Source organism: Prinia subflava, chromosome Z (assembly GCF_021018805.1).
Source record: "Prinia subflava isolate CZ2003 ecotype Zambia chromosome Z, Cam_Psub_1.2, whole genome shotgun sequence".
In the NCBI taxonomy this organism is placed as follows: Eukaryota; Metazoa; Chordata; class Aves; order Passeriformes; family Cisticolidae; genus Prinia; species Prinia subflava.
Window position 1 is genome coordinate 4,690,513 of NC_086283.1, and position 16,742 is coordinate 4,707,254.

At 51.2% G+C, this 16,742-nt stretch overlaps 2 protein-coding genes across 5 annotated transcripts; both read right to left on the reverse strand.

Annotated features, from left to right (window-relative positions):
• Nucleotides 1-96: 96 nt before the first annotated feature.
• LOC134564181 (sperm microtubule associated protein 2-like) lies at nt 97-9,426 on the reverse strand. 3 transcript variants are annotated; one of them, XM_063422879.1, is made up of 9 exons: nt 9,385-9,426; nt 8,693-8,735; nt 6,622-6,672; nt 5,508-5,630; nt 3,837-3,944; nt 3,418-3,538; nt 2,264-2,395; nt 1,594-1,769; nt 97-1,015 (listed from the first exon to the last, which is right to left on the reverse strand). In XM_063422879.1, exons 1-9 carry the CDS (start codon nt 9,407-9,409, stop codon nt 901-903), a joined length of 894 nt encoding a protein of 297 aa, XP_063278949.1. In that variant the 5' UTR covers nt 9,410-9,426; the 3' UTR covers nt 97-900. The 3 variants fall into 3 exon arrangements, with proteins under 3 accessions (XP_063278949.1, XP_063278950.1, XP_063278951.1); XM_063422880.1 differs by lacking the exon at nt 5,508-5,630; XM_063422881.1 differs by lacking the exon at nt 2,264-2,395.
• Nucleotides 9,427-10,376: 950 nt separating this feature from the next.
• Nucleotides 10,377-16,492, reverse strand: LOC134564417 (ADP-ribosylation factor-like protein 9). Of its 2 annotated transcripts, none has more exons than XM_063423269.1 (4): nt 16,118-16,492; nt 15,561-15,729; nt 12,639-12,814; nt 10,377-11,548 (listed from the first exon to the last, which is right to left on the reverse strand). In XM_063423269.1, the coding sequence occupies exons 1-4, from the start codon at nt 16,274-16,276 to the stop codon at nt 11,369-11,371; spliced, it is 684 nt and encodes a 227-aa protein (XP_063279339.1). In that variant the 5' UTR covers nt 16,277-16,492; the 3' UTR covers nt 10,377-11,368. The 2 variants fall into 2 exon arrangements, with proteins under 2 accessions (XP_063279339.1, XP_063279340.1); XM_063423270.1 differs by lacking the exon at nt 16,118-16,492 and adding an exon at nt 14,385-14,459 and having other exon boundaries at nt 15,561-15,699.
• Between the last annotated feature and the right edge of the window lie 250 nt (nt 16,493-16,742).

Here is a 16,742-nt window from a genome sequence, read left to right on the forward strand (position 1 = left end):
TCTTGCCTCAGTATCTCCAGCCTGTCGCCAGTGGTTGGGCAGCCAGTGCAAAACACACTGACCTTGCAGGAAGCAGATAAAAAGCATTCTCCCTTATGTCATGCCCCGCACAGGCTGTTGTTCCCCTGCAATCCAGCTGCCAAACTGACTCACCCACAGACCCGACTAGAGCTCAGGATTTGCTCTGCAGACTCAGGCATCAATACTTATTTTCTGCTTAGCCTTTGCAACTTGCCTTCTCTCTTACACTGAGGGGAACTTTGCTTTTTCTGAGTTAGGCTCCAAAAATCCCAGTGCAGAACTCTTTCATTTTGCCCAGGGTCACACAGCTGAGTATCTGAACCACACAGCTTTAACCCACCTACATAACTGGATCTGCCTGTTTTCCAGGCATTTGAGAAAACAGGTCCCAGATCCAAGCCAAGTCAACATACTTTGCAGCCTTTTGTATTTCTACTTCAGCCACAGCACAAAACTTTTGATGTTTCAACTTTAGAAAAAAAATTTAAACCCTAATTTAGGAGTTGTGTTGCATCAACTTACTGCATGCTCTTGGATTTGGTTTGCCACACTTCTCTGTGTGAAAGGACAGTTCCTGTGTTGCCTTCCCCCAGCAGTTGTTTCATTATTTCTTAAACTATTGCAGCAAAACAATCAAGAGAGAAACTCCAGACATAACCCATCCTAGCGAGAGAGTCTTCCCACATTAGGTTGAATTCTGTTAATTTTCCCTGATGACTATTCTTAAGGAATGATGGTTTTATTTGAAAGTGTTCCTGCTGAGTGCTGCCTCTGTGCTGTGTTCAAGGAGATTTTCCAGCCACAGCACAGCCTGGAGAGAGTGATGTTTCCAAGGGATGATGTTCCAAGGGCAGATGGCAGGAGATTTTCTGAGGGAGATTAGCGCCGAACTGGTTGAGCTAGTTCATGGAGCCGCTGAGAACACACAGCCTTCAAAGCAGCCTCCTTCACTCTGAATGCATCTGGGTTGAGGGCAGTCAAGCCCATACGAAATCTGGAGGAGAGAGGGATGGTCAGTCCTGACTGGAGCAAGTCCAGCTGTCAGCTACTTGCCAGCTCCCACACCTCCACCTAAACCTGCCCCTCCCTCCTGAGGGAGGACAAAAGGCATCACACCTCCACTGCTCTCATCAGCGGAGAGCTATCTCTCACAGCTGCTATAGCCAGGCATGCCCTCACCCTCTGTGAAACATCCTCCCCAGCACTTCCTGCAGACTGGGCTGAGATCAGCTGCAACATGCAACATGAATGTATTACTCCCTGCCCTTTGCCAGTTGGTTGCTTTTTATAATTGGAATTAATAAGTCCTAACCAGTAATTCCTGCTGGAATTAGAAAGTTCCTGTTTTCTTCTCTTTTGACTCTCCTTCTACCTCAAAAGTACTTTTTAAACCTCAATCCATGTAGCATTAACACATCCAGACATATAAAACTCATGCATTTTGGAAGTGGAAGAGCACTTCCTAATCTTGGCCTAATCTCTCTGGCCAAACACAAATGACCAAGGTGACACGAGCCACAGAAAATGGACTGGCAGCTGATTGTTTCCCCGTGACAGGGAAGCAGTACCTACCTTGAGGTAGGCTGGGACAGTTCCAAGAGCCTTGGTGTAGCCACTGCGCGCTTGGCAGCCTCGGACACAGGCCACTCAGCATCTCGCGGGGGCTTGAAGTTAGAGGGGAGTTGTCTTGGCTTAGCCAGCTCAATGGTCCGAGGGCTCGCAACTACCTTCCGAGGCGACCTGGAAACCTGGGGAAGAATGTGGAGGAAGGTCCTGAAGGTCCTAGCACTCAAGGGTGCTCAGCCTGCAACCAGCTCAGTGTTACCAGGTTCAGTCACTGACCACATGCAGATGGGACACAGTCCTGTCCTCAGCTGTGTTTGGCACCAGACAAACTGTAGAAGGCGAAATCAGTGCCTGGCCAGTCCCACAACCTGCCCTCCAGCCTCCTATTACTCACAGCCCTTTGTCCAACCCACCCCCAGCACTGGAGATCCCAGTTAGGCACCTGTCCACCTTTCCCCGTCCCCACAAGTGCAGGCTAGGCACAGCTCTGCCGTTCTCTGGGGATCTGTACTGGGATTCAGTTCATACTCTGAATGGAGCACAAGTCCTGCTTTCCAGCCCAGGAAACAGCTACGCCAGCCTCATGGAGAGCAGCACATCCAGGGCTGGATGAAGAGAGCCACAAGCGACTGAGCACCTGTGCCCTTTCCTCTGGTCCGGGGTGATGCTGCCTTACCATCGAGATGACAGAACCAGGTGCATTGTGCCTAGTGCAGCAGGTCAGCTCCTTGACCAAGGGCTCTGCGAGTTTCTGGATACGTGCCGATGCACTGGCCTTGATTGCAAAGCTGGAAATCTGTGCTGGCACCTGCATGGGTCCAGAATGGGGCAGGGATGTGCAGACACAGAGCTTGTACAGCAGCCCACAGGGACATGCACCCTCTCCACAAGGATGAGCACCCCAGCACCCTTCTTCTGCAGACATGGTCACTCTTAATTTTCCAGAATCCATTATTTTTCTTTCACTTGAACTATTAAGTAATTTTGGTGCTACAAGGATTCCCCAGCTGTTGCCCACTCAGACCCTGGAGGGGAGCTCCTGTAATGAGAGCCTGTGTAGCCAGGTAAAAGTGCAAAGAAATTTCTTCCATGTTTTTCATATTCATCTTCCTGGCTGAATCAAATAACTTCCCTGCTAAGGAGAGACACTCAGATGTCAGGGTAAATCTGTGGTACAGTTAACTGCATTCCTACAGAAAATGGGATTACTTCTCCAGTAGGGGACTTCTTCCAAAATTTTTCACAGGGTTACTGTTGCCCTGTCCTGCTCCAGCCCAGTCTTCCATTTCACAGCCCCAGAGGCTGTATGCAGAAAACCTAGCCTTTGCCACGGAAAAGAGTGTCATCTGAGATTGCTCCAAGTCCTTTCACCCCTGCCAAAGCAATGATCCACCTAAAAGGAGCAAGCTGAGAAATATAAATTAGGCTTCTGGTAAAATGTAGTTAAAATACACATAGTATTTGCAATCTTATGCCCCCTGTGTACTGAGATAGGAGCACAGCTGCCCAACTACATACGTGACTACTCCCTAAGAGCTAAACATGCCATTTCCATCAGTTTTCTCCACTCTCCCAGGCTGCTTTATCAGAGGATGCAGCCCAGATGCCTCCCTTGGCTCTCCTGATTTTTGTCTCCCAGCAGGAGATTTGCAAAGACAACATTCTTCTCTGAAAACGCAGTTTCTCCAAGTGTCATGAACCCCAGCAGAACCAGACAGCTTCTCCCCTCCACACACTGGCACATCCAAGGGTGCGATACAGGGGTCTAAAAACTCAGGACAGTTTGCTGCATCCCTGTAGCCTCCAAACCTCACTCAACCTCCTCCTCACCTCTCTGGGTGGCACGAAGTCTGGGTGCAGCCCCTTCGGCTGGGCAAGCTCCAGTATCCGCTTGGAGGGATTATAGTTCTGTGCAGCCAGGGACACAGGCCACTCGGGGGACTCGCGGGCTCTGGAAGCAGAGAGTCATGGCACTGCCAGCCACAGATGTTCCCCACTCTGGCTGCAGCTGCGATGTCTAAGCCTCACATTTGCTGCAGTAGAAGGCAGCTTTGTCTTGCAGCTATTTCCAGTATAGAACTCATCCCATGGGAGAATCCAGAAGTTCTAATCCCAGCAGAAACCCTGCTCTGTATTTCGCCCTCTGTTTACCCATCATCTGTTCCTGCATTTATTACTTTGAAGATGCACTGATGCTACAAGGCCCAAGGCTCTACTTATAGCACCCTACAGGCTTTCTAGTCTCTCACCTTTTCTCCAGGAAAGCAGGCAGGAATTTTTTAGGTTCAGCCAACCTCAGCAGCCGTTCAGAAGGGTAGCCATATTTTGTTAGCAGGGCACGCCCACCGATCACTGATCTGCACATGTACAGAAATAAAGATTTTGAGGAACAGCACAGAAGAGCTTGCAAAAGGCAACTGACAGAGAACATGATCCTGGCAGATGGTAACCTAAGTCTGGTTAAACATCCATGCCTGCTGCATGTACAAAAGCTGGCACTTGTGCACACAGAAAAGCCATGAACAAATATGCATTTACACCTGAGATTTCCTCACTTTAAATGCTGTTTGCATCTGAAGAGTCCTCTTTTAAGTACCCTCAGTGCATTGCTTTCAAAGTCTAGGCTTTTCCAGGACCATTTAAAGAGGCTGCCCCATAACATCTGGCAGCACTTCTGTTGGTCAGCTCTGCCAATTTAGAAACCTCTCTGTTACAATGGCCTTGTGTCCTTGTAGCTCCTTTCACCTTGGTGTCTCCCCTAATGCCTTGTTCATCCAGCTTCAGTCAAATGTAACTGTTGGAATATGCCTGTCATCACCAGAGAAGGAGCAAGCAGAGGTAAGCAGAAAGGCAGGAAGGGCTGTCATATGGACACCTTTAGCACGAGGAGCTCCGAGGAGAATGAGAGCCCATAACTGGTGACAGTGGCAAAGGGGAGAAAATTACAGACATGCATGCCTTGAAATCCCTCCAGGTAGAGGAAAGCCCAGAGTGTAACACAGTTTCATCTCCATTCTCATTTGCTAGGACTTCTAACAGACTGGCAACCACTATTCTGACTCCAAAAGAGCTTCATCTCCTCCAGCAGAGCTACAGATGACTTGCTTCATGTAATGCAGCACCACTGTCATTTATACTTTTTACACCATTTTTCATTCCAATTCCAAAACATGGTCTAGTTTTTCATCATGCAGTTACAGCAGAGATTTAACTCAAGACAAGAGACCTGGATTCTCTCCAGAATCAAAACACTGCAAGATTTCTCTGTTCCTAACCTTATCTTAAAGATTTAGGTCAGACTCCAAGAGGATGCAGGGGATCATTAACTGTGTCCAGGTGCTTGGCTGGGCGGCATCAGCCTCAATGGGGCAGGGAACACTCTAGACACAGTTCCTCTGACAGTTCCTCTCTACTCACATTCCATCAAGGAAGGCATGCATGCACATGATGTCTAATTCAAACTAAAGTACAGCTGTTGGATGGGTATTTTTATTACAACAGGGGAATATGCTCCCTTGTGCTTGGAGACTGAGATCAAGACAAGCTCCTAGGGCAGCTGATGGGAACCCAGAGCTCTAATCAGACCAGCAACTATGTGTTGCAGAAGTCCCTCTCACAGCTGAGAAGTGGGTATGAGGAAATAAAAGGGCACCAAAATTTAGCACTCCCCAGTTCCTCCCCATTTTGGAAGTCAAATAGTCAGGGTGACTATGCTCCCATAGAACTTTCTTTCCTGCTTCAGACAGCCCCTGTTCTGAGCACAGAACAGCCTGGTGAGTTTCAGTGCCATGGAGCTACCTGCAGGGCAGCCTCTTCAGGAGAGGAGATGGCATCTCCCCTCTCCCTGGTAGCCAGTATGACCCCTAGAGAACACATTCTGAGCTACCTCCTTCCCCAGGAGGTGCTACCACATCACTGACCTGTGCTGGTACTTGCTAAAATCTTTCTTGGGCCTGGACAGATACAATACTCTTGCAGATGGTCGAGCTGTCAAAGCACCCCCTGAGACAGTCCATATCGTCTCTTGGTTTCCCCATACAAGCCTAGCAGGAACAGCAAGGTTGTGAAATTTTAGTAACACGCACAAGTGTGAAATGTGTTTGCTCGGGCTATCTTTCCCTGCCTAAGATGGAACACACACACCCCCCCACACACACCCCCTCTATGCTCCCCACACCTGCAAACTGCCAGTACCACCCCCTGAGCATTCACATTCTGTGGCATCAAATTTCCCAATACTCTCCTGCTGGTGGCTGTCAACTAAAAAAGAAAATAGTCTTAAAATGATAGGTCTGATTCTAGTTACCAGTGGATGTGCAGAAAGGGTCATTTCATTACATCTCTGAAACCCCTGAGGGAGTTTCATCATTGCATTTCTTTTGCCTCACCATTACCACCTAACTATACCACAGGTATGACAGTAAAAATAGCAATAATGTTACAGTCAGGGTGTGCCATGGAAAGTGGGTGAGGTTTTACAGCAGGTTAGTGGTTACTCTCCTGTGCCCAGGGCAAATTTGGCATTGCTCATCCCTCACTAAGAGGCCATGGTGGGAGAGGGTGCCAAAGTAGTCAGGACAGGGCAATCGGTTTGTGAAGCCTTTTTTTGAGACCCACAGAGATAACAGAGAAGAGATGTTATCAAGAGACTGTTGCCCTGGCTTGCCAAGCTGTAGTTTGATCAGATTGCACAGACAGCAACTCTGTTTCTAAAGGGCTGTATCCTCCAGGACAGAGCAGCCTGGCTCCCATGATCCGGTCACCTCGCACCACACACCATCCCACCCCACAACATCTCAGTTGGGCAGCTCAGATCAGATGGGGCAACAAAGGCAAGGCTCGGGTCAAGCCCAGGTTATTGACTGAGAACTTTGGAGAGAAAATTGAAGGGACCTCTTCAAGTATGGAACATCTCAGTCTGCTTTTCTAGGGACAGACAGGAAAGGAATACCAAGACAGTGGCCAAGGGTCTGCTCCAGCTGAGCCCCGTCTGTGCCCAGCCCTTGAGCAAGCACTGTTTGAGCACCTACTTACGTGGGACTGCTTTCACAATATAGTGGCTTGGGTTCTGCAAGTACATGTATCCTGCCAAAATTGAGAAAAGGACAAATATGCCATTAACCATACAGTTAAAGCAACAAAGCATAAAGAAACTATTGCTGTACTCAAAGCCATATAAACACTCTCAAACCCCTGTGCTTTTGCCTCCATTCCTTTGAGAGAGTGTGTTGAAGGACCTCTCTCTTCAAGTATTTGCCATCCATTTAATCTGGCAAACTCACCAGCCCATGAATTTTTGTGTTTTCTCTTGGACTGCAGAGACACAAATTTGTAATTCTGCCTCCACTGATAGCTAGAAGAGTGGGAAGGAACTTTTCTGGTCAATAACATACCATGAAACAGGTACAAGAGGGATGATCTCCCAGCTGATGGTAGGCCAGATGAATAAACACCTGTTATCACCACTTGTAGTTTACTAAAAGGCACCATGACGACAGCACTGTGTTCCCACATGGCTTTAGGAGCACATTTTATTTCAGTCCATTTATCACAGAGGTCCTAGATGCTATAGAGACACAGGAACATACATGGTCTCTGCCCTAGGAGCAGCTCTGGAAATGTTTTAACTGAATATGTAACAGATCAAAACCTTTCAGGAAGATCAGGTATCACTGCTGAGGCCTGAAATCCCAGTGACTGGGAAGTGACTGAACTTTATGAGCCTTGGCACAGAGAGAAGAACAAGATGATCCAGTGCCACAAGTGTATTACACAACTCCTTGATGTCACAGACCAAGCCCATACCCACCCACTGGGGCTACGAGTGCCCACCCACAGCCAGCTGTGCAAGTGCCCCACCATGGAAAATGCACAGAAGGTGGAAGCCTGGGGCATTGTTTCCCTGCTCCATATCACCTGGCAATGCGGCAGCATGGTGCTAGAGAAGAGCTAGGACACCAGCAGAGATACATACTTGCCAATAGAAAACAAGCTGTGCTTTGGGGAACAGCTTGTGGTTTCTCTGACGGAGCTAATACTGCTAGTGAGATGCAAAGCCCTGGCAAATGCTTGTTAGAGAGCTCAGCACCACAGAGATCCCTGAAATGGCAGGCTGCTGTTACAGCATCGTCACTGCACGAGATGCCTGTCACGCCTAACTTGGGCCACAGCGCTGCAAACACAGCTCCTGCTGAGATCCCACAGAGGCAACAGCCTGTAGGACTTTGGCCCCCTGCCACCAGTTCAAGACAGGACACAGTCAGGAAGGCAGACATCATTTAAGAAGCCACAACCCAGTTTAAGTTCTGTATTCCCAAGCAGGACCCCAGAGGGTTTTCCTTGCAAAGGTGCAAGGGGGTGAAGGATTAGCACACAGAGATCTCCCCCTGCCTAGCTGTGTTGCAGAGCTGGCACCATCTCTGCAAGCAGGCTCATTGGCTTTCCTCAGCCGCTGGCACTCAGCACACAGTCACAGCCAAATCTAGCACAACGTGCACATGGCCCTAGTGCCCCACACTGCTGTGCAAAGCTTGCATCATGATCCAGCCAAGGAACGAGTCACACATGCATTCAGCTCAGTCTCCCAACTCACTTGACCATCTTTTTTTTTTTTGTTCTTTTTCCAATTACAAAAAGAAAGATTACATTTATCGTGGCACAAGCTCTAGACACACAGGCACCCTCACTCAGGATGTACCTACAGCAGCTCTGCAACTTGAAGGGGTTAAACCACCTCACTGACAAGACAGTCCTGATGGAGCCTTTGTTGGTAGGGCCTGCTCATGCTTCCCAGCAAGGAAAATGAGGCCTTGCTTCAGCCAACACAGAAACACCTCCCCTCCACTGCCTGAGCATTCACAGGCTCACTGCTTAAGGGAGATCAACTCCTTTTGAGATCAATTCCTTCTAAAGCAAAGAGTCACTGCTTCCGTTTTGAAAGCTTCAGATGTTTTTCAGAAGCTGTGGTAAGGGCAAAACCAGGCATCATTTCCTCTCAAGTCTTTATCACATTATTGACTCACTGCTTGGTGTAAATCCCCGACTGAGCCCTCCTAAGAGACACGGGGCATTGGCCTGAACACCCAGCCAGGAGGGGAGGGCTTACCTGCTGGGTGGGCATGCACATGTGTAAGGCATATAAGATGACACTGCAAAGACAAGAATAGGTGAATTTAAAAGCTTGATAACACCTGGAGCCTGGGCTGCTAGCTCTTCAGCGTGCAATAATCATATGGCAGATGAAGTTTGTGCATCTCCTCAGGATAGCTGCTCAGCAGATGTTTGTATTGTTTTTCCCTGGTACCTTCCTCTCCAGTGGTTGCTCCTGAGGGGGGATGCTGGCAGCTCCCAAGGCTGCAGGACAGAGCAGCCCCCACCACATCCTCGTCCTGGCACCAGCACCAGTGCTCACCGGCCTGCGGGCTCCCACCTGACTCAGTGCAGCCACCCCTTATGACTGCTTCCAGCAGCTTCCAGGGGAGATTTTCAGGGCCTCGGGGGAACAGCAGCTGTGTTAAACTGGGACTCGGTGCCAATACAACACAGCCGGGGGGTGGGGGATCCGGGATGATAGGAAAACGCGTGCAGCCGCGTGCCCTCACGGCAGCGACGGCCATGAAACGGGGCCGGCATTCCGCAGTCCCCGCTGCGGCCCTCGGGACCTGCCTGCGCCAGCCAGCCCACCGTGCCCGGGAGCCCTCCCTGCCCGAGCCCAGAGCGGCCGGGGCCGGCGTTCGGCGAAGGAGCCGGCCCCGCCCGCGGGCGCCGCTGGGGCCCGGCCGCCCCGGCCCCACGCACCGTAGAGGTCCCCGGCCGTCGCCATGGCCGGCCCGCCCCGCCCAACGGCTCCGCCCGCCCGCCCGTCCCGCCGGGTCCGGCACACAGCCCCGCGGGCGACACGGGCCGGGCACACAGCCCCGCGGGTGACAGACCCGGCACACAGCCCCGCGGGCGACACGGGCCGGGCACACAGCCCCGCGGGTGACAGACCCGGCACACAGCCCCGCGGGTGACAGACCCGGCACACAGCCCCGCGGGCGACACGGGCCGGGCACACAGCCCCGCGGGTGACAGACCCGGCACACAGCCCCGCGGGTGACAGACCCGGCACACAGCCCCGCGGGCGACACGGGCCCGGCACACAGCCCCGCAGGCGACACGGGCCCGGCACACAGCCCCGCGGGTGACAGACCCGGCACACAGCCCCGCGGGTGACAGACCCGGCACACAGCCCCGCGGGTGACACGGGCCGGGCACACAGCCCCGCGGGTGACAGACCCGGCACACAGCCCCGCGGGTGACAGACCCGGCACACAGCCCCGCGGGTGACACGGGCCCGGCACACAGCCCCGCGGGTGACACGGGCCCGGCACACAGCCCCGCGGGTGACACGGGCCGGGCACACAGCCCCGCGGGTGACAGACCCGGCACACAGCCCCGCGGGTGACAGACCCGGCACACAGCCCCGCGGGTGACAGACCCGGCACACAGCCCCGCGGGCGACACGGGCCCGGCACACAGCCCCGCAGGCGACACGGGCCCGGCACACAGCCCCGCGGGAGACACGGGCCCGGCACACAGCCCCGCGGGAGACACGGGCCCGGCACACAGCCCCGCGGGAGACACGGGCCCGGCACACAGCCCCGCGGGTGACAGACCCGGCACACAGCCCCGCGGGTGACAGACCCGGCATGCTGGCTGTGCCAGAGTGGCCTCGGGAGCCTCCCGCACCCCAGAGTCTTGTTCCCCAACTGGAAGAAAAGAGAGCAGCCCGGACCGGTGGTTAGGGTGGAATTTTCTGCTTTATGCATCTGTTACAAAACACAAAACTAGAAAAGTGTCGTATCGTACAACAGATGCGGGTCCACAACGGGTCCTTTACAGGACTGTTCCTGGGTCATGGCCTTTGAGTGTAACTAGGAGGACACTAGGAGAGTGACACTCCTCAGCAGCTCATCTCCTTCCTCACTCGCTGTGCTAACAGAAACCACTGTCAAGAAATAACAGGGTTTTCAACAGGTTTGCTTGAGGACACCTCGGACTAAGCTTAAATAAGCTGCTCAACCTGATGGACGAGTGTCCCACCTTTGGTGCCAATTTAACTTAAAAGCATCCAGTCACTACCTCAAATTACACCATTTTGGTTTTCTGCCTGTAGGCAAAGAAACACTTAATATATTACTGCTTTCATTTCTTTATTCTTGCCCACTAAAGAAGTAGTAACCAAATCAATTTCCAGAGATTACCCATTTGCCACTCCCATAACAACTGGGTCCAACACTGAAACAATTGTCACTGTCAAAAATACTAGCTGCAGCACTTTAAATTTCTGATACTGTCAAGAAGTGAGGTCTCATTTTTAACAGAACACCACTGTTAAAAGGGTTCTGTAAAATCTCTAAAGTAAACAAATTTCACTTTAACCTGAGACATCAAGCCATGAAAAATTCACTGGATGCAACTTTCTTCCATGGAAGTCAGTGCTTGATTCTCACCATGCTTCTTTGACATGAAGCTATCTAGCCCATCTAAGCTATGTTTTCCCCTAAATCTGCTGCCTGAGAGGCAGACTACAAATGTGCTAAAAATAGACTACTTCTCAAATGTATTTTCAAACCACTATAAATTAAGATTTTCTTACCAACTAGATATCACTTTCAGAGGAATTCCACACCCACCAGGAAAGCATATCTATACATTTCAGCTGCCACACAGGAAATTGACCCTACACTAGCACCTGCTCTCCCTCAGCTGCAAACACCATGTTGTAAGGGAAGAGCTGTCACTGTGTTTCCATAACCAGCTGCCCTATCAGTTCCTTGGCATCCTTCATGCTGGAAGAGATTTCAGAGCCATCTTCTGCCACATGGGTACCAATCAAGAACATCTTCCTCTTGTCCCCAATATCAGACAGCGCCAGAGCATCGTGAATATCAGTGATGCAATATGCACCTTCGAGGTCCTGTTACACAAAAATAAAACAACCCTGTTAGTTGCAAGAGGTGGCAGCACTGTTCCTACTTTGAGCCACTGCTTTTGTCCAGGGAGGGAAAGTCTCAAAGGCTCTGGGGCACCATTCTTATGTATCTTCTATGAGGTCACTTCCCATGTCCTAAAATGCCTTGGGGAAAAGAGTTAATCTCTAACCTAATTTCTTCCCCATGAAATGTGAGTACAGTTGTTTCTATTTCTACACTAACTTCACTGTTTCTGATAACTATGTAAGACCACCTGCATAAGACCACCTGTGCAAGGCAGACAAAAGCCCTGCTGGCCCAAGACCCCAGGTGCCCAGCAAAGAGTCACAAGAATAGGGCAAATATACAACAGTCATGCCCTGCCTACCTTCTCAGCCACCAGTGTTTCTGATGCATTTGAGTCTGATGAAGTCCAAGCCTGCACTTGCGTTCAAGAGTTACATAAATGACTACTAATTACCTCAGTTACTAGAAATTTAGTACGTAACAATGTGGAGCAAACAGAACACAACCTTGATAAAAGAAAATCTGTGATTAAAACCCTTGGGCTCTTCTGTCATCTGATTGTACCAGAGGCCCAATTCTTTTCCAGGTGCAGCACCAATCATTAAGACTTTCACAAAGATCTTAGGAGGAAGCACTGCCTTGTGAGGAAAGCTGCTTTTTCTCTCAGGTTCCAGAAGCAGCCTTAGGAGCAACCAATCAGACAGTCTGAAGGCAAACAACATTGCTTCACTTTTTAACTGTTGCTAGGTGAAGTGGTACTTCTAGACAGATACTCAGAACAGAAACTTAACTTCATGTCTAACTGTGGTCTCCCTTGAAGCTCCCAAACCTTCCAACTGTACAGCATCTTCCACCCACAGCTCTGATTGCATATTCACCAAGCACAGGATCTGCATCTTGCAGATCCAAAACAACCTCAGATTATTTTGTTTTGTGGTCAACAGGTGTGTCAGAAAGACTCCCAGCCGTGTGCCCTCCTTAAAGGCATGAAGCCTCTTTTGGAAGGTTTTGTTGCTGTTTCCAAAGCTGCTGCCAGCCCAAGCTGTGCCAGCAGCACGGAACTCTTACCTGCTTGTTGGCCAGAACTACCACAGGCAGGGTGGAGTTGTTCTGGATTAGTTGATGAAGCAGCTGTTTTGCCTCAGGCAGTCGGGCATGATCAGCCGAGTCCACTACATAGACCAGCAACAGCACTTTGGGCAAGTACATCTTCCAGTATGAACGCAGAGATTCACTGCCCCCGACTGGAAGAGAAGACAGCAGCACAGGATTCACCAAGTAATTCAAGCAGCACTGCTCCTTGAGGTGCGTGCCCTGGGCTGAAAACCCAAGGTACTTGGATTACCAAAACCTCAAAGTATTTGAGGTATTGCACATGAGACTGAAAACAGCTTTATTTCTCCCAGTCAGGTCCCATGATGTATGCTCTGGGGGGAAAAAAACTCTTTCCATTTTAAGCTCTTATTTTAGGATTCTGAATGAAATGAGAGGATTCTGGGTTCAGTTTCTTTACAGTTGGTTTCTGCCTAGTTGGTTCTTGCTCTCAAGCAAGTAAGGAGAGTAGAAAACAGTTCAGTGTCTATAAACACCAAATGTCCCCATATAACCTATCTCCAAATGCCCATCTCATTTGAGACAAAGCAGTTCTACAATTTCCAGAGGAGAAATTTAGCTCTGAGGTGTAGGGGGCTCTCATTGTATTTGTATGACACTAAGAACTAGCTGAAAACTCCCACAGTTTTGTCAATAACCAGAGGTGCCTAAGGAAGAGAGAAAAATCAAGTCCCGGCAGACTCTTCAGGCAACCCTTTGGAGTAATCTTTGCACAGCATACATTTCTACATGAGTTCTTCTCTGCTGGGTACAGAAGAAAGCTGTTCACCTTCAAAACTAGGTCTTAAAATAATTCTCTGGTGAAACCATAGGCAGCAAGTTGTTTTGAGATTGTTGTTCCCATCTGGGGACAAAGAATTCAGCAGTTTGCTGAGTTTAATAGCAGAAGATGTAAGTATCAGTATATTATGTATTTCAGATTTGTTTTCAGGTCTCTGGGTTTTCTCCAGGCACACTGCAGAACCACTCACTTAATGAGTACTGAGGTACTCAAACAGCATGTGAGAGTCTCTCAAAAGCAGTAAGTTTTCAAAGCAATGTATCTGGGGTTCCCTATCACTGTTGCCTGCCTTACACAGGAGCTCTTTTCAAAATTATAATCACTATACAGGCATCTTTTATTGCCCTCTTTGACTGTTCCGCGTCAAAGCTATTTTGCTTTCACTTCAATCAAAAGGATTCATTAGTTTCAAGAATATGCAAAGGGAAGTAACATTTCCCACTAGAGCATGCCTGCCCCTTCAAGTGGCCCAGCGTAGCTAGAGGCAGAACTGCGAGTCTGCCACTGTGGAAAGGAGCCGAAGGGCTGTGACTGACATGTAATGTTTGGTACAGAAGCCCGACTCTGTACTGTGATACTGCAGGGGCTCAGCATCGCTCCCTTTGTTAAATGTATTCATGCATAGCATAACCCAGGGGTCAGCAACCTCACAGAGAACATTTTTTCCCCAAAACTTGTAGGAACTCAGCAGAAGCCAGGAGCTCCTACCCCCTGCAGAGGACAAGATACCACCCAGTTATCTGTATGCTGGTACAAAGAAAAAGAATAGCTTTCCACCTGTCTAAGCCAGCAAAATAAAACCCCTGCTGTTTGCTGATCACCTCTTGCCATGTGATCACAACATAGGCTGCTAACCCCTGGACTAGGCGATGGTACATACTGGATAAGTAACCAGATTAGAGAGCCATGCACAGATTTACCTGGCTGAAACTGGCCTGAGACATTGCATTTCCCATGGGTCAGATCGCAGCCATCACATCTCAGTCACTACCAACCTGGACCAGAGAGGGAAGGACGACTCAGAAACAACAGTTGTGCTGTGGTGTGCAGAGTGCTGGGCCCAGACCATCCCCAGGCAGCAGAAGACACACTGTGGGTTTCTATAGGCTCACATAGGCAAAGCACATCCCAGTAGGAGACGCCCTCTTACCTACCAGGCGAGGGGCACAGACTACAAGCATCTCTCTAAAGATGATTTCCCCAATCCACTGCAGAGACTCCTATGGTAGTAACTCTAGGAATGAAACTCTGACTAAGTGGCCTCATCCCCACACTGCAAAAACTTAGCTGGGAACAGCACAACTCCTTTAGACCTGCTAAAGGTACAGAGACATCTGCGGGCTAGCTGCCAACTTAGCCAGTCAAGCACTGGTACAGTGCAAGAACAGGTAGCAATGAGCCCTCCTCCCTCCACCGAAGGCAGGCGTTGATGAGGCTGGGATGTCAGCCTCTCTGTTCCAGGGAGGGACCAGATCCTAGGGCCTCCACCCTTCCCATCAGCTAGCTGCACGTTGAACAGCTGTGATGCACCAAAGGCATCACTGGAGACGCCCTCTGCAGGCACGGGCAACACTCAAAAATCAGAGCTAAGGACAGTACAGAAATTTTAACAAAAGGCTACAGACATTCAAAAGACTGTTAAAGACCAGAAAATACCACTTTTGAGGCTTTTGAACAGAAAGGGTACAAAGTTTTTCTCTTCCCCCTCTCCTCTTTCACTTACTATTTATTCCTCTGTACTCCTTGCCCTTTGCCAAGCATGAGCACCAAGGAGAAGCAGTACAACTATGGACAACAACACAGGGCTTACTGGGGAAAACCTCTGCTGGTTTCACCCAATCAGGCTTATTACCCATCTCTCTCCGGGAGCAGAATTCCCAGGATGCCAGGACTGAATGAAAACTGATCTCTAACACCATTGTGTCTTCTTCAAAGAAGCTGGGTAGGAAAGCAGAATCCCCAGAGAGAAAATAATCACAGCTTCACATGATCAAAGCAGGCATGTGGGGACACTGAGCTTTTAAAATATGTGCCTGATCCCTAGGACACAAGACAGGAACTTATTTTATGTTCAGTACTAAAACCGGTTCACTCACTCTCCAGAAATTCCATCTGGGACTCTTCGGTGTTGATGCAGATGGCATTGAAGCCCTCGGTGGGAGCCACGCTGTGCTTGACCCGGTTAGTTGCCAGGGAGTAGAGAACGCTGGTCTTCCCAGCCCCATCCAGGCCCAGCACCAAGATCTGCTTACCATGTCCTTTATCCTGCAAAGCGAGGAGAAGCACACTTACCGGGGCAGCCGGGGCAAGAGCAAAGCTTAGCAGGGCTGGGGGAAAGAAGGAGGCTTGTCAAGGGGCCTGGAGGGCACACCAAGAGCCCCTTAGCGGTGAAGAAGCTGCAGATGCCCGCGGGGCTCCTGCGGCACAAGCGCACGGCCGCAGCGATGGGGGGTCCCTGGGACATCGGCCGGCCCCGGGCACCGCGGGCCAGGAAAGCGGGGAGAGCGGCCCGGCCCGGCCGCGGCTCAGGGCGCCAGGGCCGCCGGGGAGTGCCGGGGCGAGGTGGCGGTACTCCGTCGAGAGGCCCCGGCCGGCCCCGCGGGCGCTCCCCGACCCCGCGGCCTCGCTCGCCGCCCCGACCCGGCCCCGGTACCTGATCGGCGGCGGCAGCGGCAGCGGCGGCCGTAGAGCAGGCGGGCAGCGCGATCGGGGCCTTCCGCAGGCGAGCCCAGGCCCGGAGCGCTACCAGCGTGCCGCCCGCCAGCGCCAGCGCCGCGCCGCAGAGCGCGGCGGCCCGCAGGTGGGAGCCCATCGCCGCTCCGGCCGCAGGCACCGCGCACCCGCGCCGCGCACCGAGAGCGCCCCCGCCGCCCCGAACGGCGCTCCCGCCGCCAGCCGGGCCCCCGGTGCCAGGCTGGGAACACAGGGACTGCCCTGCCGCGAGCGGCAATGAAACACAGCCCTGCCAGGGGCGACTTCTCGCTGGTACAGCGAGGCCACGGTTTCCGCGCACCTGCTGCTGCTGCCCCCCGCTCCCGCCCCCGCGGGATTTGTTCCCAGCTTGCCTCTGCCTGCGCTCCCGCCTCCGGCAGAGCAGTCAAGGACACTGTCCAGGTACCCGGGACAGGGCTCCAGCAGTGTCACGAGTCAGGCTTTCCATCAGGCCTGAACTTGTGCTAGGTTTGACCAAAGACGCCTAAAAAACAGAGTTCTCCTCCAGTAGCTGCCCTCCAAACATGGGATTGCTGCAGGACAGTGCTCTCTCTCCTATAGTCACC